Raw genomic sequence first — 20,689 nt, forward strand, 5'->3', positions numbered from 1 at the left:
AGTTTCTATTGATACTAATTGCACTTGAGTCAGATGCTGAATCACCACTGAAAATCTTGCCTGTGACTGACTTCTGTTGTTAGGTTCAGCATTGATAAAGTAAATAAGGTTTAGACATGAAAATTTTTTAAGATACTTGAAGAAAATCAACCAACAAGTTCACAATATTGATTTAGCAGATCTTCTAAATCTAAAGGGGCTAGGGTAGACTTTCATGGAAAAAATAGTTCTGAATGAGCGAAGTCTGCACCACAGACTTTAATACACTCTACAAAAATACCAGCAGTGTAACATATCTGGGAGGTTTGCTTGGGAGTGAGGGCGAAGTACAGTTGCAGGCAACCAAAAGCGCCTGACAGCCCTCATGAGGGCAGTTCACACAATACCCGAGTCCTTTATCCGTAGCCTAGAAGAGCTGTGCAGCTTTATGTTGACAAGCATTACAATGAGCCATCTATTTTCAAAACAATCGCACTAAAAAGATTTACAGCACATTTACAAGATCTAGCACTAATTTTTTGCAAGAACACACAATGGATCACTATTAAAACACAGGCTTAGATCAGTCATTTGCCCTGCTAGGAGGCAGGGCTGTCACCTTCTTTGTCATCAAGACACGCAGGTGAGTGAAAGACAAACATAACGAAGGATTTATGAGGTGCAATGTAATTTTGCTCTGCTTAAACCAAACATCTGTATAGCCTAACAAATATCATGCCCTCCTGAATCCTACTTCAAAATCCAAGAGCATATCCATCAAGGCAATTACCTACATCAGAAACAGCTGTAAATTGAACACCAGAAATCACAAAACACACCAAGATGGTTTCACAACAGCCTTGAAGCTCCGATCAGTTCTCCTGGGCATCACAACCTGTAAGCACGGATTTCAGGAAAATGCAAAAAATCCACCAGTGCCTTCAATCAAGACCCCTGATTGTAAATGCACCTCCACTGTGTAGTCAGAAGAACCATGAACAAAGTCTGGCTGCATCTGGAGCAAATTCACTCCTCCAGACATCTCAATCAAGCAGGAGCCAGGTCAGCACAGTGTGGGGCCTGAGCTGGGGGAAGCCACTATCCCTTGTGCTTCAGCTCCCTTTTTGCTGTAGGATTAGGAGGGTGAAAAACCTATGTATCAAAGTAGTAACTGTCATGCTAGTGGCACCTTGTTGTTAAGGCAATGAGTAGGTCTGTGGAAAAGTAGTAAGGAATGAGAAGTGAAGAAAAAGGAAAAAAGGTCGAATAAAGTACCATTAGAAGAAAACAACTTTATCTAGTAGTTATCATAGCTACTGCTACTCTAAATGTAGGTTAAAAATTGAGAAGTATGGTCAAGTTTCTCACTTTTAATCCATTCTGCAGGATCCAGGCATTCAAATTCCCAAACAGTTAGTTAATCTATCAGTAGTACAAGAAATGAAAATGGTTGACCCTGCTGGGAAACGACGAGGGCTCATGCACATCTCGGATCCACGTGTGGTGAGAAGTGGGCTGGCAGTTAAGGATCTGGAGGCTGGGCAAGCTGAACATTGCACATACTCCAGAGCCACGCTACACCAAGACCCCAGTCCTCAAGCATCTCCAGAAGGACAGTAAGGTAATTCCTGCGAGCGCTCACCGTTGGGCAACTCATATATGTCCTTGTATGTCCAGGGCCCAAAATCAGTAATTTGTAAGTGTTTGCTTTTAATCAGGCTGTGCCAGCGTGCACCTTAATTTAAGCCTCAGTTACGAAGAGGAGAGATGTTAATATACAGAATAGTTATTGCCAGAAAAATACACTGGCCAGTTTCTAAGAAAGGGGTGAGAGTATGCTGCAGAAATTCTTAGTTAATACTTTTCCCCTAATTACCAACTCAATGAGTGCCCCTTTGTTTTTCAGGTCACTCCCCAATTATATATTACATGTTTCCTTCGTTCCACAACATTTAATTCTTTTCCAGTGTTGCAGAATTAACTGGACAGGGTTCTTAATCTTGTCTCTACAAAGAACTTGTTGTAATTGCAATGAATGCTTTCATTTTGCTGGTGTCTGAAATACGATTTGCAGGGAAAGGGGGAGTGCGGGTTGATGCTAGTCCCATCATTAATAACATTCTTGCAAGGATTGTAGCGGTGGGAGTAAAAACCCCAAAGCTTTTATATAATAATGAGCATGTGTCTGCACGTGAGCTGCTCCTTTAAGAAGCCTTGGGCTAGTGGAAGAAGGGGGATCCGGAGAAAAGGCAGCTCTACAGCTATAACAGAGGGCAGAGGTTAAATCTGTTGGCATTTTTATCGCAAGTATGGTAACCGCATACCCTCTCCCTGAAGGCTTCACTGAATTAGAGGTGTTTGCCATCGGCACTGCCCTGCTGGTAGAAGGTAAGCTCAGTGCAAGACCTCAGCAGCAATAAGATTTTTGCCCCTATTATTCCTGGTGGGAGGGGGAAGGAAAATTGAAGTAAACGGCATTTGTGGTACACTGACCCAGACCTATGGTGGTTACTGTGGCTACATCACCAGTACTTCTGGTGAGTAAGTCAGGGTGAGCTGCAACCGTTTGCAGTGAAGATCTGTTCTGTATCCGTAGCTGCCCTACAGCAGGCAAGTACTTGCTACTTTTCTTATCAAGAATTTGGTATGTAAGACTTTGTTGTTGACTTTTGAAGGCAATTTTCTCTTCCTTGGGGGAAGGATGTTGAAATGACTGATGATCTCTCAATAAAATTGGGCTGCTTGTTTTGTGGGCTGTGATGGCCATCTTATAATCAAAGATGATAGGTCCAAAATAGCCTGTTAACTGTTAGCATACATCCAGATTGCATTGGTAGCGCTGCAATTAATGGCTGCTGGCTAAAAATAATGAACAGAAATATACTTGCATGAGATTCAAAAGCTCTCACAGTGTTAAGAAGCAACATTTGCGGTAGGAGCCCGTATTCATTTAATTTAGCTTTTCTAAGGCATGTGCCACTTTGAGAGACTGCAACAAAACTGTGCATTTGTATCTTCCTGGCAGATAGCGAAGGACAAGCTTGTAGCTAGGATTATTTCAGTGTCAGTCACTGGCACCTCTTCTGAGCTATGTCCCCATCAGGGCCTGGGACCCCATGCCTGCATAGTGCTGTTCAGCTGGAGATGCAGGGATCGTGGGGCCCAACAGCAGAGGAGGAGAAGCTGTAAGCACCATCAGAATGGGATAAATACTCGTCAGCTCACCCCACGAACATGGAGCATGGGAGAAAGGAGGATGCTCGTCCTCTCCTTGCAGGCAAGCTCAGCTGGAAGGCAGCTTCGTATCTGCCTGCAAAGGAAAGCTGGAAGAGCTGTGTCAGAAAGCTGTGTCTTCCTTGGACGAGAGAGAGAGAGAGAGAGAAGAAAAAGCTTCTACTACTGGCCTGGGGCGTAGTGCTGCCTAAACAGGGCTAAACCTGGCCAACAGCCATTGAGCCATCTGCAGGGCTGGGCAGGTCCTGGCTCAACTGTGCACATCGTTACCGAGGGGTGAGACGCGGCAGAAGGACAGGGACACCGTCGGGTGCTGGCAGAGCTCAATGGCCAGGGTCCTGATGGGGAAGGGCTGGTTGTGGTACCACAGCCCTGCCGGCCCTCACCTGCCCACCTACCTGCCCGTGCCGGGGGTTGCAGCCTGCAGGGACCCACCGTTGCTGAAGTTCAAGTTGGTAACCTTCACTTAAAGCTAGATGTGGTAAACACATGTACGTTTTACTAAACACAAGTATTTTCTATAGGGTTTTTGGCAGAATGTGCCCAGTGGATTGGCAATAATACTTTATTGTCTGACTTAGAAGAACAAACTAAATAATTAAAGATTAATTCACTTTCTCAGATACTCTGAGAGAAATGCAATGATGACCTCCTTTTTTGCTGCAGCTTCTAAGTACACTGTGCAAAAAAGTCCTGGGGAAGAGGAAAACCTTGCATTCACTTTATTAACTGGACATGTTTGCTGCTTTTTCTTTTTTATTTAATAAGTTCTCTACTTGTACACTCATGCTGGCCTTTGAGAAATTCTTTACTGTGAGGTGGTGAGCATTGGAACAGGTTGCCCAGAGAAGCTGTGGATGACCCTTCCCTAGAAGTGTTCAAGACCAGGCTGGATGTGGCTTTGAGTGACCTGGTCTAGCAGAAGGTGCCCATGGCAGGGGGGTTGGAACTAGATGATCTTTAACGTCCCTTCCAACCCAAACCATTCTATGATTCAAGAAAGCAGAGTGGGGTGAAGCCTGGAGCTTCCAAAAACAGCGGAAAGACAGAAAAAAAGTTGATATAGTAATAACTCTTCAGCTCTACTCTAAATATGGTCACAGCATACCTCTCCTAAAGGCTCGATTGCATTTGGGAGAGTTGGCAGCAGTTTTACCCTGTGGGTGGGAGGTAAGCTGGCAGGGAGGAAATAAGAACAGCAGATCTCAAATGGCTCCAAATATTTCTCCTGGAAATATTTTGTTATATGTTGTGTAATGAAAGACGCACATCAGCTGTTACTATGGTTATGCCATCAGCCATTAATGCAATTAAAGTAGGAGCAGGATTTCTGACTAGACAAAATCATCCATCTTATGTAACTGCACAATTAAGACAATGAGCATAAGTAACTACACTACTTTACAGAATTAGGGGCTATGGATTTTTTTCTGTGCTACATCATTTCTCATTCCAAGAAGAACACAAAGAAGAAGACATACTGCCTCTCATCTAACTAAGACTTAGAGATGGGATGTTGAGTCATAGCCTCATCAGAGCTAGAATAATTCAGGTCCTCTTGAAAAGGACATTAAAGGACAAAGCTTGAGCTTAAACCAGGGAAGAATGGGTTTCAGCGTGGCGCAGCTCTGTTCTGGGTGAATAGCTGGGGCTGCTTAGATGTTCCTCTTTGAGAATCAACATTAACTTATTTTTTTAAATCTATCAGTGACTGCTTTTTATAATTAGATTATTCCTTTCCATGTATAGTCCATTGACGAAGGGCAGTAATAAGATTGAGCTGGTGTGATTCAAGCGCTGTCTAGGTTAACCTTAGAGAGAAGCCCAAAGGGAGGCAGGCTGACTGAAACACGGCTGAAGGATTTCTATGCCTAGAGACAAAAGAATGTGACAATTGACATTAAACACGACCCGTTTCTCTACCAAAGACGGGCCTGGAGATGTGTCCGGCATGTGCTGGCTGTCAGCCCCTCTGAAGCTGCCTCCTCTCCCTCTCCCTTGCTCCGACCCACATTTCCCTGGATGGATCCTGGCAATCAGGTTTCTCTATTAAAACCAAAGGCAGAATTACAAATAAGATTAAACCATTTCTGCTCCACATGACTGGCCATATCCCTGATACAGTCTGAGGCATTGGCTTCAGCTGTCACCTATGACTTCTCTCCTGAAAGTCTTTGTAAACCTGCGCGCAGACTGTGACCACTTCAGATATATTCCCCGTGCATAAATTTCCACAGTAATTATTGTTCTGTCATAAAAAAAACAACACAGCAGTATCATTGCAGATATTTTCCATTTCCAGTTCAATCACCCCAAACAATTCTGTGTTCCAGCCCTGCTTGGTTTCTGTCTGAATGGCTTGACAATTATTTCTTTCCGAAAAGTCAAAGAAATCCGAACACCCAGCAATCTCCTGGTTCTCAGCATTGCACTGGCCGACTGTGGGATCTGCATCAATGCATTCATTGCTGCCTTTTCCAGCTTCCTAAGGTATATCTTTTTTTTTTTTCCTAACAGATGTTCAGAAGAACCACATGAAAATCAGCAGCTTACGTTCTAAGAGGACAAATTAATGAAATTACTCTCTTTCTAGCGTACCACCTAACCAACCTTCTCATTCTCTCAATCTGAAACAGCAAACTGAAACTCTGTATAGTTCTACTAGGCAAGTAAAAAAGCAGACTTTACTGCATATAATCACTGACAGACTATAAGACTGATTATAGAAGACATTTAACTGGACAGCTTTACCAGTGGTTATAGTAGAAGCTACTTGAATATTGCAATAGTAGTATATTTTCATTTGATTAAACCTCTAGATTGACCCCAAATTTGTCTGCAAGTCTTTCTGTTTTGTTATGAACCTTTCCATTAAAGCACTCATTTGAGAAGCTTGTGGAAAATGAAAATGCAGATCTGTTAGCAGGGAGCTCATATCAGTTATGACACATTTGATTTGCCACATTTTCACATGTCAATCATTTAATCAGCGGACAAAAACAATATCAAGCATTTCAGTGAATAATTACAACAAACAAATCACAAGCAAACCATACTCAAAAACACCCCACCACATGAATAATTCCACCTAAGTAACATATTTTTAAACCCTGGAAATACCTTTAATAGAGAAAAAAAATACATTTCAAGCCAGAATGTGACTATTTTATTCTCTCTTAATGGATATAAATTTTTTTTTCCAAATTAAGAAGTCAATAATAAGCTCCAATGAGGCCTTATTCAACACAATTTACCTCCTGTACAGACCACTCTTGTTTCAGACACTTATGTCTCACTGAAGTCAATAAAGATGCCTTTACTGAACTGGAGCTGAAAACCTAAGGTCAATACATTAAAATGAGCTTGCTTATAATACTTGCAGGACCTTTTCCTTTAAATGGGAGCAGGAGTTTCCCAGCCTCCCAAGAAGTCAGCCATCTCCTGTTCAAAGGGACTTCCAGGGGTGATGAATTAAACTGGTGTTCTGTAAATACATAACAAAGGAGATTGCTGAAGATTTCCACCTCACGGCCAGCTTTATAAGAATAAGAGTCAGGTTAGATGAATACTGAGAAAAAAAAAAGCCATGGCTCCATGCTATGGGTCACCAGAAAATTAAAGGCACATGTCAGCAGACGTCTGCTACATCAGATCACCTCATGGTTCTTTTCATTCCACGTCTGCAAAGAATTGGTCTTTCCAAGACCAAGGTCTTGGAATATTATTTGTTGTGAGCTTTTGTACTCTGTTGCATGGTGAACACCGATTTTCCAAAATGTTATTACTCATTTGCTACTTTCACATGTTGACAAATTGGCTGCTCCCAGTGGGTGCAAATTTTGAAGATACGAATAATTGGATGAAATATAGATTTCAAATAAAAACCCCAAGTTTCCAACACATAAATGCAGGGTTATATTTTCTTCTCCACACTAAGAGTAAAAATAGCTGTTGTACTATATCAGATGCCGCAGCAAGACAAATGCTAGCAAATACCTAAAGGCAAACACAGTAACAGCTCTCACAATGTTTCTCAGACTTAGAAAGCACGTGCACAGGCTATCGTTTTACCTTCTCTGTTAACGCAATTTCCAAACACGTCTTCACCTTTTTCTATCATTTCCTTAACATATTCTTTTTTTGTTGACAGATACTGGCCCTACGGCTCTGACGGCTGTCAAATTCATGGATTCCAGGGCTTCTGGACAGCACTAGCCAGCATAAGCTCCAGTGCTGCAGTCGCCTGGGACCGGTATCATCACTACTGTACAAGTAAGGGCTACAATTTACCTAGAAACCTTACCCAGATCCTGCGATTTCAGAGAATCAAAGCAAACACATATTTATTATCTGCATATCTTATATGTAAGTTTATTTATCTCACACACTAGAGACAGAGCAAATATAAACAATCTCTCCAAAGGACCTCTTCCCATACAGGGGGCACAAACCAACAACTTTCAAGAGATATTTCCTCTTCCAGATCACATCCAAGTCCTGACCCTCTTGCCATGCTTTCACCTTCTCCATAAGTAAACTTCCGAGTCCCTAAACAAAATCCAACTCCTCATATTGAAGAAAAATCTACGCACCTTGGGCTTCCATCCAACACCCTGCTGTGTATCAAACAGATCTTCATGCCCATGCAGAGTTTACTAATTACAGATAAATTTCATGTAGCTAGAGAGCTGCTTCTGCAGATACAGCAGCTGGAACAAAGCCTAAAGCAAAGCACTTCTGCAGAGGTAGGATCGGGCAGACAAAGCTCAGCAGTCCCACTGTGTGACACACAGGCAATTTGGGGCACAAGAGACATCTGGGGGGTTTGTGCTATGTTCCAGGCCCCTTTGTGAAGACTTGAACTTGGCACATTTGTTTCCAAGCAAGAAACAAATTATCTGCAAGTTTCAATAACAGCAGCAGAGGTGTTTTTGAGTACTGATAAGAGGAAGAATATGTTATTTTTTGTCTCTTAGTGAAGGCCATTTTTTGGTTTTTCTTGCAATTTAGTTTTTAACTAGCTCTGACACCTTAGCTGGATTTAATGGAAATCTAATACTAGATAGGGAGATCAACCCAGGAAAATAAATTTTCCTTTTTTGTGGACTTATGAAAGCATATTTTTTATTTAGGTGAGAAATAGAGATTGACAGGATTGTCAAATATACAGATTTACAGAGATAGAGACGCTCTGTCTTTTGTCACAGAACTACCTCCTAAACTTAGGCGGTACTGGATTTGTGCATTCATGTAACATGAATGGAAATTTCTGCTGAATTAGGGTGCTGAGTTGGATTTGGTGTCTGCAGAGACTGCTAGGATTTGTGCTGAGACTCCAGCTGTGTTCCAGCCACCACCGTGCATGGGGAGAACAGGGGAATAACTGTATTCTCTTAGCACAGAAATCAGGAAGCATATCAAGGGGTGCTACCATCTGCCGTAAAACAAACTAGCAGCCTTGCGAGCATTGGAACTGGCAAAACCCGCTTTCTTGTGAATATGGTACGCAGGGATGATGTTTGCTTTTGTCTAAGGTAGACTTGTGCTGACTGCTCTGTGGGTGCTTTCATGGGGCCTCATCTCCCCCCAGCCACCAACTTTTACAGTAAATGCAGCAACTTAGTACCTGTCAGTCCCCATCTCCCTCTCCAGTTTACTTCTAAGTAGCCAACGTTTTCAAAAGTTATTAGGAAAGGTCTGAGTGACAAACACAGGGCATACAATCTCATGGCTCTCATTAGAAAAAGGGAAAGGACATGATATGAAATACAAGCTTATTCTGAAAGGACATCTTAGCACTCCATAATGCTAGGAATGCCCTAATCTACACTATTTGCCTATTTTGGCAATTGGTGCCAAATTGGATGAGGTCCTCCCATGCAGATCTACACCTTTCGTGTTTCCTGCTAAAGCCAAGCCCTTTCCTGAGAAGTCAGGAGTCCACAGCACCTCATGTGACTGCACCATTCCCAAAAAAATTGTGTCCCTTTGGCAATGTTGATAGATAAATGCAGCCCTCCTTTTCTTGTGCTAAAGCACAGGTGGCTCAGACCACTTCACAAAATATTTTCTAAATGAAAGTGTAAAGCTGGCTGGGGAAGAAACTGCTGAGCTGCAGTACTTCAATCCCCTCCGCCATTCACATCCACACAGCCTTTCAGGTACGGCCTCCATATCATTAAAGCAGCAAGTGGCAAAATAGACCCAGAGCACACAGCAAACATGTTCAATCTGATGATCCTGTTGAGGGTGGAAAGGTTGCCAACCTTTTGTGTGTCAACTTTTGTCAAGAATTCAGCTCAGGCAAGGAAATGTTGGGGTTTTTCTCGTGACCAGACAAAGGCCCCAAATAATGTAGGCTGTAAACTAAATCCATACCAACACCCTTTGGACACTGAAATGCAGTTGGAGCTATAAGAGTAGCATCTGTATTTTACAAGAGAGACAGCCTGAAAATAAGCATGCCTGTGGAAAGACATTTTACTCTCTGCAACATTGACTTTAATGCTTTCTTGTCATGCACTCCTCCAGTCAAGAGCATACTGCATTAAGAGCAAAGGCAGAGAGACCCTAAGGCCACGAACTTCTTTACTTTGCTCAAATTGTTACTTACTGACAGCCAAACATCGCTGCTATTACTGAATATTTTGAACAACAAAACAAGAGCAAAAACCCAGAAGGTTTTAAAAGCTTGTGCTCTGTGGCTATTCCAGTAAAACCAGCCACTTCTAGTTTCATCCTTCACATGCTGATTGTGAGGAAGATTAAGCCATATTTCATAGATCTGATATATCAAGCCTACAGGCTATACTGTGTTCTCAATCCATACATTAAACTCCTGTTGACAATGGTGCGAGTTGCATGCCTCTACAGAAAGCACAAAATACCTTTGCCTAAAAAACGAAGCTATCAACATTTTATCTTCATTCCGTGGGAACTGGTACTCCTTCCAGACTCAATTGCATCATCCCAAATATTTTTGTTATGTCCTAACAGTTTCCGAGAAAATGTTTATTGTGGCATTCCTCAGCCTGACACTTGATTATCCACTATCCATATTTCTGAGGAAGAAAGAACTGATGAGAATGTGAGAGATTACTACAATGATGAAAAAAAAAATGGGACTTTTCAGCCATTCTGGATGCTAATAACACAAATATGTTCACCAACATCCTGAAAATTAACTAAGTGTTTAATTTTGGAAGTCTTAGCAATCCTCAGTGATAAATTGCTAGCCTTTAAAGTATATTGATAACTAGACATGTCACTCATCAGCAAACAGGTTGATATTGATTGGCATATGGAACAAAATAGTATGACCACCCCACATGAGAGAGAAGCAAGAGTTTCAAGACATTTTACTCTTCCTCCTAGGCAACCATGCTGAGCAACTCTCTTTTCATCCCCTGATGTGGCTTTGGGGCCTATGAGATGCTAGTTTCACAGCAAGGAGGAGAGAACTACAGAAATCTGTAGTCTAAAAGTATGCAGTAAGAGGAGAAAAGGCATGGGACTCTGAAGGGTTTGAATGTCAATCACTAGCAAGATGGGAAAACAGATTATTGTATTTCAAAATTTGATCATTAGGGGGAAAAGGAGAAAAAAGTAGCAGTTTAATGTTAGTGCCTGACAGTGAAGGAGGAAAGGGCAAACTCTGAGGAAGCTGTCTATCAATAGCCAAGCATTCAGGACAGAAAATGACATTTTATGTTAAAGTAGACATTGTTAGTTCTCCCTCCCTGGCCATTCAAATGAGGAAACTGTCCTGAATTATGTTCTTAACATAGCAAGGGAGGAAGGAAAGCAGCAGCCTGGGAGGTCTGACTGGAGCTGGGATCAGGCAGGCAAAGAGCAGCTTGTGAGCAGCCCAGGGGCTCAGCGATCTGAAATCAGACAGCCACCTACCACAGAGATGTCTGTGCTGAAGGCATTTCAATCTAACAGACGGTTCATTTTGGTGAGAGGGTGGCACGCTGCCATCAGCAGGTTATAGAGAGGGGAAGGATTCTGGTCAGATTTTTCCTTTCATAACCACGGCATAAAAGGAAAGAAAAATATCTAGAAAATTTTACACTTGCACTTAAGAATTAGGGGGAAATAGAAAGTCTGAAGTGATTTATGTCAGCACTTTTCTCATTATTACAAGAGAAAAGACGAACAAAATCAGCAGGGATTTCACAGCAGCATTCAATTTCAAGACGTAGAATTGCAGCAAGTTTTATCTAATCCTTAACATTCAAGGAAATCTAGGTTGTTCTATCAGTATTCAAAGATTAGCAAACTACCATTTGCTCCAATTGCAGCTGTCAGCTCTGTCAAATTAGGAGCATGTCCCTACATCCTGTGACAGTTACTGCAGCCATCCTGCCATGCTTCCTTCATCTAGTCTTGCACCTGCATCAGTTTTCCCTGACAAAACACCAGTTTACGCAGATCTGGCATTTTCACTGAAGCAGGAGATAATCACCAAGACAGCTTTATGATCATGGAGAACCACAGTAAAAAAATTAATGGAGTAAAAAAAAAATCCCTTTATTAGGTTATTTTAAAGAGCTTTTTCTAATGATATGGACAAAAGAAACTATTATGCAGTGCAGCTTTCTTGTTCTTACAAAAATGAATACTTGTGAGCACCAGTGACTGGTGCCTTTCACACTGCAGATGAACTAGCAACCAACACCTCTTTTACTTATGACTGATACATATTTTCCCTTATAAGAATTTCAGATATTTTTGTCTTTGTCAAACTTTGCCAATTTTAAGTGTTGCATGCCATGAAATCTGGTACAAGCCATATTTATTGCTCTGGAATATATCAGCTGTTGTAATGTAACCATTTGCAAGAATGAGGAAACATTTCCCCTCCATCTTAGAAAATCCTGTTGACCCTTTGTTTGAGAAATTCCTTTTGAATATCAGCCTGAAATCTAGTTGAAAGGCAGCCACTGTGTCAGAGATGTATTTTTTGCTCTTTCTGTGACAATGAGCTAAATGTTTGACCAATTTATAAATCATCAAATAGTCTAAATTCATAAATAGATGGACAAATAGTTTATGATTACGTCACTAAAAACTGGCCAGCATAATCAAAAGGAATTGTTCCATGCTCTATCTAGAACTTCCTGAAATTTAAGCTTTTGACATCACAACTTTAGTAATCTTTAAATGATGGAGGGTTTTTGTTCATAAGAGTGACCTCTTTCAGTTCCAAAGCTATTACAGAAGCCATTTAAAATCCCCTGTATTAATGTTTAACTGTATGGAAAAGAGAAGCTTCCCTCTTGCTTTTCAAGGTGAGAAAGCCAGCGCACAAGAGTGATTAGACTTAATAGGACCAAATTGCCAGCACTGGGCCATAATTAGGAATTATATCCTTAAGCACATGCTGAACTCCATACATATACATTTAACCGAATTAGGACCTAACATGCCTATTACATTAAATTTTATCAAGCCAAAAAAGACATTTAAGGTAAAGCAATTGCCTGTTCTGCACAAAGACAACCGAATTGCTTTCTTGCTGTCGGCCCTTTCAGAGGAGGAAATTTTTGCTGTGCGAATGAAGCACAATTCTTTCACTGTTCTTGTACTGAAAGTATTTTTTCTGGGTAAAACTAAAATAATATCAAGTTTGTTTAATTTTACATTCAGACATTTTTAGCTACTTCTGATGTGTTGTTAAGTGTTTTCTGGAGGGCCAACAGGCAGTTGATTTCACTAGGACTATTTCACCATTATTCTCATTTTGCAAAAGGCCAAATCCAGAAGGAAAAATTTACTTTTGCAAGTTCTGATTCTCTCCTTTTCTAGTGTCCAAAATGGGACTCCTTAAATGTGAGGAGAGAGAACATATGAACTAAGCTCCAGACATGAGGTCTCCAAACATAGGCTGTCGAGACATGTCTGGTGCCAGACTCCATTATCGAATGGTCCTTTTATTCTACTTCTAATAAGAAAATGAGTTTCCCTAACACCCATAGAAAGTAACTAAAATAAACTTTTTCTTACAGTTTGTCATAGAAGAGGCACAAATGTTAATGCAAAAAAAATTGGGAAAATAAAGGAAAAGCAAGAAAACTAATGGAAATTGAGGGGCCTTCCCAGCTGCAGGAGGGGGCGAACTGTGGCAAGGCACTGCCAGCAAAAGGCACGGGGAGCTTTCCCCTAGAGCGGGCTGCACTTTTCCTGTGCTGTTTCCAGCAGGGAAGGCGAGATTTCCACCAACGTCCCCACAAATGCACGCAGGCATATAGATCAGCTGCCCTCTGTCAGTGCAGGCACCCACAGCTGCCTTCAGCACACCATCAACGCTGCCCCAGCAGCTGAGGGCACATTTTGTCAATGCAAGGTCTTTTCCTTACATGCAAAGATCCATAAGGTGCCAATGTGCGGCTAGGACGCAGTGACCCTACAGTCCCTCAGTCACGGCCCATCGTATTTTGAGACCTTCAAGATATTGCAGTAGTCCATAAAGTGGAAGGATGGGGTGGAAAAGGAGCAAAGTTTCTGCCACAAGATACTCTGAGAAATAATTGGTATTAACTATTTTACAGGACTTGCTGAGAAACAAAAAAGCCCCACTCAAACTCAAGATTTAGTCTGGTTTTTTCAGAATATGAGGATGGCTTACCGCTTAAAAAATTGTATTCCTAAAGCCATAAAGCTACTTTTGGCATGAGCTTGGTTTAAAAGAAACAAAATTCAGATCCAGGTTTCAGTGCAGCTGATTTTGATAATGCTCTTAAAGAGTTTATCGAATATGTAAAACACAAAACAAACCTGACAGCTCGTGTAATAAGCTTTGTCCTGATTGAATTTCAAGTTACAGTTAGGTAAAGCCAAGCTACGAGAACTGCTATGTAGAACACAAATGGAAACGGAAACCTTGGATGAATAACAACTCTAACATGCTTGTTTTAGCATATACCTAAATAGGATGCAGTTCTGAAAAACACAACTTAGACTACAGTGCTTCTTTGGACATGGAGGTTCAGAATAATTAGAGTTACTGAAACATTTGGTATTTCTAGTCCTCTGAATCAGAAACTATTCCTTTTTTTTCATCTATATCATCCTAGAGTCGTATGTCAGCAGTACAAAGCAGTATTTTAGCCTTTGCAGCCAAACTGTATCTTCTATGTAGGAATCACACAAAACACAGATATTAGTCATTCTTAATCATTCTTCAGTAGTAATTATTAAAAAATAATGTTTTAAATTACTAAAAAATCAGTAGATTTTTTGGTAACTACCGTATTAAAACATAGAGTAGGTAATAAAAAGGATTTTCTTTACTTTTTCCTTGGTATTTAAATTGCAATATGGACACCTGTCTTTTCCCATAACTAATTTTTGAACACCTGCACCAAACGATTTTTCCAAGTTGATTTTTAATGCAATTCAAACACTAGTTATTTTCCCTGAAGAACCTCTGGCAGATAAGAAAAAGGACAGAGGTAGAATCAGAATCCCTGTAAAAGGACAATTTCACTAACACACCTACTTTATTATCCTTTAAAATAACCAGAGACAGCACAACACAAAATACCTACTGTAGAGTTTACAGTGCTTCCCCAGGCTGCTGCCTTATGGGGATGTCCAGCCTGTGTGGCCCCCACATGCTCTCCATGCACAACAGCCCATGGCAGGACCTCACCTCCAATCTTTCACCTCTCTGAGAAAGGTCAGAATTGGCCTGAATCTTCCTGGCCTGCTGTCATGATGCTGCTGTTAAGAGCAGATTAAAAGATTGCTTCCCAACCTCAGTGAAAATTACATCATTACTTCTCCCTAATGGCAGATTTGATTACAAAGGAGTAGTGGGCAAAGTCACCATGATCCTCGCTGGTGCAGCTGGCGCCATGGGCTATTCAGCATGGGCATGATTACAGATGTTAGCCTCGATAACATAATTATCCAGGCCTTTTTGCACGCAAGCAGCAAGGCTGGCACAATGTCCTGCAGCAGCAGGGAAGCCTGCCTGCCTTCTCCATGAAGGAATACTTCCTGTGTCTTTTGAAGTTTCCAATCTTTCATTTCATTCATTGACCTATTCCAATGGTGTTTTACGGAACTGGATGAGATAGGCACAAGTGATCATTTTTATTATAAAATTAGAAAAAAATTACTAATACTGAACATCACATTTCCTGTTCCAGGCTAAGGAATGATATTAAGGGCAGAATAATTTGACCAGCAGTATTTTTAGAACAAGACCTGTTGTCAGGTTATGTATATATATTCACATAGACATTGATGAGCAGTGATTTTAAAACAGAATGTATTTAATATCCACTCATGCCCTGCACTCCCAGCAGGGCAGAATGGAGCGGGCAGGGGGGCTGTCTGCAGAGCCACATTTCTCATCTGACCTACACCCTACAGCTGAGCTCTAGTTCTTCAGACACTATTTACTGCATTGCCCTGTGTCTTCTTCTGTCTGCCTCACCTGAGCCTTTAAACACATTCTCGAAACACAAGAATGTAATGTTTGTAACAGCTTCTGTATCTCCAGTATGGTACAAGGCTGAGCAGCAATGCAGCATTTGTCTAAGTAAAGCACACAAAAGGGAAGTACAATGTGGCATTTCCTAAAGTCTAAAAGCTGCCTTCAAATTTTACACAAGGTTGGTTCCTCCAGACTGAGGTCAGCTTTAGGCTGCAAGACAGACAACTGTTTGTTTCTGCCCAAGGCCCACGGTCTGGGGCACTTGGCTCTGGCCCCACAGAGCCGGACAGCTTTGCCCGGTGGTTTCATTCCAGGCATGGAGACCCACTTTTCTCTTCCCACAGGGAGCAAGCTGCAGTGGAGCACGGCCATCTCCATGATGGTGTTTGCCTGGCTGTTTGCTGCCTTTTGGTCCGTGATGCCCTTGCTGGGATGGGGGGAATATGACTATGAACCCCTCCGAACCTGCTGCACCCTGGACTACAGCAAAGGGGACAGGTGAGGGCTGGGGCCAGCTCCCACGGAAGGTGGGGTGGGGTCTGCTGTTCCCTGGGGTGTCCGCGGCAGCACACCAAAACTTCCGGCTGTCCCTATCATCATTGCTGGGGCAGATCTCCCTCCCCAGCAGCTGGAGCCAGGCACGCATGACCTTGGGGTGCCTTGACTCATATGATGGAATACAGGAACAGCTGAAGTCAGCTTCCTCCATGGAAGATGCTAACGCTCAGGTTTCTGCTACTCCCTTACTCCTTGGTCATCTATAAGCTGCATCTTTTCTGGGTTTAGAACTTGACACTCTTTCCGAATGGTTTTGTTTTTATACAGTCCAGCACTGTCTGAGTAGGAATGTTTGTGTTCAGAAACCAAACATCTGTTGTGATTTTCTGCAATACTATCCATCCCGCACACAACAGCGTGGCACAACTTAACCAGCCTTCAGCAAATGCCTAAAGCATTTTGACAAAATGCTAAAAACACCTCTAAATGCTAAAAACCTAAACACCTAAATGCTAAAAACACCTAAAGCATGTTGACAAAACTGGTTTTGGCAATTTTAAAAATACAAGCTAATGAATATCTACAGAAAGTTTACAGAGATGCCCTAGAGAGGAATTAACAACCTCTTTTTTTTCCCTCCTCACCCTTTCTAGAAACTATATCACATTCCTCTTTGCTCTGTCCATTTTCAATTTCATGATTCCGGGCTTCATCATGCTGACGGCCTATCAGTCCATACACCAGAAGTTCAAGAAAAGTGGGCACTATAAGGTAAGAAAGCTTCCTCAGCCCCTGCAACTGCCTTGCCAAAATAGGACTGCGTTCAATAGAGACAAAGTCCTCAAAAAGCCACTTTCTTTCATAGTGGCTTTGGCTCAGCTCCTTCTGTGCTAACTCCCCAGTGTTACTTGAGTAAGTAACCTTAGAAAGTTTGTGGAAAGCCCATCCTTAGAGATGTCAAGATTTGACCAGGCAGCCAGATCTGCCCCGAACTAGAGCTGTAAACAGTCCCCCGTCAAAACAGAGGTCGGACTCGTGACCCTGAGAATCCCCCTCCACCAACACTGGTCCGACTCTAGTCACAAAACAAACACACAGCATGCAGAATATTTGCTAATAGCGTATCAATACGTATCCAGAGAACCTTTGCTCAGGAAGGATCATTATTTCCTGCTTTGCTACAGGCTCTTAGCTTATTGCTGAGGAAGTCAGCCAGAACTGCAGCACTGCAAGGAAACACACAGGCAACCCACGGGGGGAGAAGCGCCTTCCTAAACATGCTGTGTTTACACTTGGCTGAGGAAATTCGGAAATCTTTATGAGCTGGAAACAAAGGAATTGCTCTGGTGTGGCAGGTTTATGGGAATGTAATGTGGTGATTATATGAGTTGTTTCCTTAGGTGCAGGCTATACAGTCTGGGGCACTACACATGGCTGGCAGGCACAGCCTGACCCCTGCACTCAGTAAAGACTGTCACTTCTCAAGGGGGATATTATACCAGCAAAGAGACAGTCAGGCAGACTGGTTTGTAGCTGTCTGGAATATATATATGTGCCCTCTACATATTTCTTGAACAAATCTCAGTGTTCGTTATTATACCTATTATCCTTTTTTTCAGTGAGTTTATGCAATAGCATGTGATTTCTTTCTTACGGTATTCTGTAGCTATGCAAACTAGTTACAATGCAGAAAATTTAAGGATGAAATTATCACTCTCCTGTCATTAATATTTATGAGATACTTGGGAACAGCTGGCCATGAACACCATGGACAAGGCTCTAGCATGAAGGACACGGGAATCTACTATCACAACACAGATGCCACTGCATCCATCTGTTGCACTGCTGTAGCAATGGCGTCACACAGTTTACTTGTGTGCAAGAGCCTCCAAGAAGTCAGCAAAATATTCCTTTCTATCTGTTTTTAAATATACACATTGCCCTTCCCCCTCAGCAGCAATTACTGGCCATGGCTTCTATGTCTAGCACACACGCTGATTTAACTGATCTACCAAGATGCTTTGTCACCTCTGCCCAGGAGCCACTGCCATTCCCCACCTGGGACCAGAGCTTTGGGGCTTGCTACACAGGCAGCCCTCCATGCAGAGGGAGCTGTGCCCACACATCTCCAGCATCAACAGCAAGGCAGCAATGGTATGGCACACCCTGCTACTGCTGAACACAAACCACGGTCTCACAGCATCTGTCCCATCCGCCTGTTGCAGTGTGTGGTTGTGAAACACGAATTTATTGCTCTTGTTTTTCAGTTTAATACTGGTTTACCATTGAAGACGCTGGTCATTTGCTGGGGTCCCTATTGCCTTTTATGCTTCTACGCAGCAGTTGAAAATGTGATGTTCATTTCACCAAAATACCGCATGGTATGTCTATGCCGCCATAATCAAACAGTCGGGAATTCAAACTATATTTTCCTTACTCTCCTCTCTCTGTTCCTATGGAACAATGCCAATTTACTCACAATTGGGTTTACTTGTTATAACATATATAATGGGTAGATATATACTTGTTATATATAACAAGTAGACTGTTTCCTCAAAGCATTCTGTTCATCTGTCGCTTTCAAGGCAAAACAGCTAAGCACAGTGATATAACAGGCATTGTATTACTGCTCTGATCAAGCAACAATTTAGGAAGCCAGGGGGTGTTTTTCTTCAGCAGTCAGTTAGGGGTCTGTACCTTGTACTGCTTCATGGCTTGTAGGAGCTTTTTGTATCCTTCCCAGAGTCAAATATCAGCTAAAAATGTCCTGTTTTGAAGAGACTATTTGTCTCATTCATTTTTCTAAAACTTCCCTCTCCTCAGGGGAGCTGCAATTGATCACTCTTAAGGTTATGCTGCCTCATATGCTGCCTCCTTTTTCCCCTTTTATCTATGAATCTTGGCTCTGAGACTGCCTCTGGAACTCAGTAATACCACATCAAACCTTTCAACTTTTATTCAGTCCCCAAAAAATCAGCCCATTTTCAGGTCAGCAAATGCATTACTGTACTTAGGTATTAGGTATCCCACATAAAATGTGTTAGCAATATTAGCCCACTTATCCATCAAAAGGTGTCCACGGCACAACCTTCACTCTCAACTGAAATATCCCAGTTTCAGGCAATGCTGATCTAAATTCTTTCTCCTGGAGACTATAATTTCCTGAGCAAGGGCCTCCCACTGATCAAATTGCTTTTACCTCTCATGTCTCCAGGGGCAGCAAGCTACTGTCATCGGAGACAGGCATTTCTTCGGTAAAGGGAAACTGAGCCTCAGCTGAAATTAGTCCACTGGCTCCTCAGTGTATTTTTCCATTCATAATATTGTGTCTCAACAGATTCCTGCTGTTATTGCCAAGACTGTGCCAACGGTGGACGCCTTTGTATACGCCCTGGGGAATGAGAACTACAGAGGAGGAATATGGCAGTTCCTCACAGGACAGAAGATTGAGAAAGCAGAGGTTGATAACAAAACTAAATAACCCACTACGGCATTAAGCTAAATTAATGCATGTGCATCACTGAAAGCAAAATGGTAGAGGAAACTGTGTGCGTTCTCTGATATGTACGTGCAAAGGTGGTTCCACATTGGAAAGGCCGTGCATTGGCTACAAGCAATGAAGTACTGAAAGAAAGCTCTCCAGATAACTGTCCAAACCACCACGAGCTGCTTGTCAAACAAGCTGCCTTAAACCTGTGTTGATTGTCATCAGTCTCATTTTATATGTCACTGCAAATAAACTATGTGCTGGAAAGCATTTTTTTTTCCTGATACACTAACATAAAAGCTCAGCAAATTAACTGAGGTAGGGTATTCGTTTATCCAGTGAGGCCTCCTCAAATCAATCTGTGCAGTTTGTCCATATGGTAATGTCTGGATTACTAAAAGATTAAAGGCGTATCCAGTATTACACCACATGTCTGTGTAAATAGCTTGTTCATCTGAACAATGCATTTTCAATACACCCAAAATGGGAGTTCCCAAATTTCCACAATGAATCTGCCATCCTAATTCCATAAAAACATTTCAGTGGGCATTTTACCCCAATAAAGAATATTAGCTTGGCTCCTATTCAAATGAATTAGTGTGTGACATTAAGCTTTGTCACACACTAAACTGCATCAGATTTTGCAGCTGCTCCTTACCAGGACAATCAACAAGCTCATAGTCCATCACAAAACCAGTCATCTTTTTATTGAACACTGAGCAAAAACTAAAGGGAGGTATGGGTCAGATTCTGTTCTAAAAATGTCATAAGAATAAAAATTCACACCTGCCATTAAATTCCCCTATGCTCTATATGAGTGAAAACAATCACTGAATTGGTTGTGATTAAAGAGTCTAAGCAGATAAAAAGCCACTTATTTAACAATTATCAGAATTCCTATCTATATTAAACTATTAGAAATGTCCACTTTAAACACTTATATTTTCTCACATTGCCTACAGGATGAAAAACTGCCAGTTGATGTTGCCTGTTACTGCAAGATGGGTGATTTGCAAAAAAATATGTGCATGACACACAGAATA

General features: G+C 41.8%; 1 protein-coding gene across 1 annotated transcript; it reads left to right on the forward strand.

The window, feature by feature from the left end:
- Positions 1-2,288: 2,288 nt before the first annotated feature.
- RGR (retinal G protein coupled receptor) lies at positions 2,289-19,640 on the forward strand. The gene is made up of 7 exons (XM_074155049.1): positions 2,289-2,367; positions 5,547-5,703; positions 7,364-7,485; positions 16,006-16,159; positions 16,813-16,930; positions 18,427-18,540; positions 19,497-19,640. The coding sequence occupies exons 1-7, from the start codon at positions 2,289-2,291 to the stop codon at positions 19,638-19,640; spliced, it is 888 nt and encodes a 295-aa protein (XP_074011150.1).
- The last annotated feature ends 1,049 nt before the right edge of the window (positions 19,641-20,689 follow it).

The sequence above is a fragment of the Numenius arquata genome, chromosome 10, assembly GCF_964106895.1.
Source record: "Numenius arquata chromosome 10, bNumArq3.hap1.1, whole genome shotgun sequence".
Lineage (NCBI taxonomy): Eukaryota > Metazoa > Chordata > Aves > Charadriiformes > Scolopacidae > Numenius > Numenius arquata.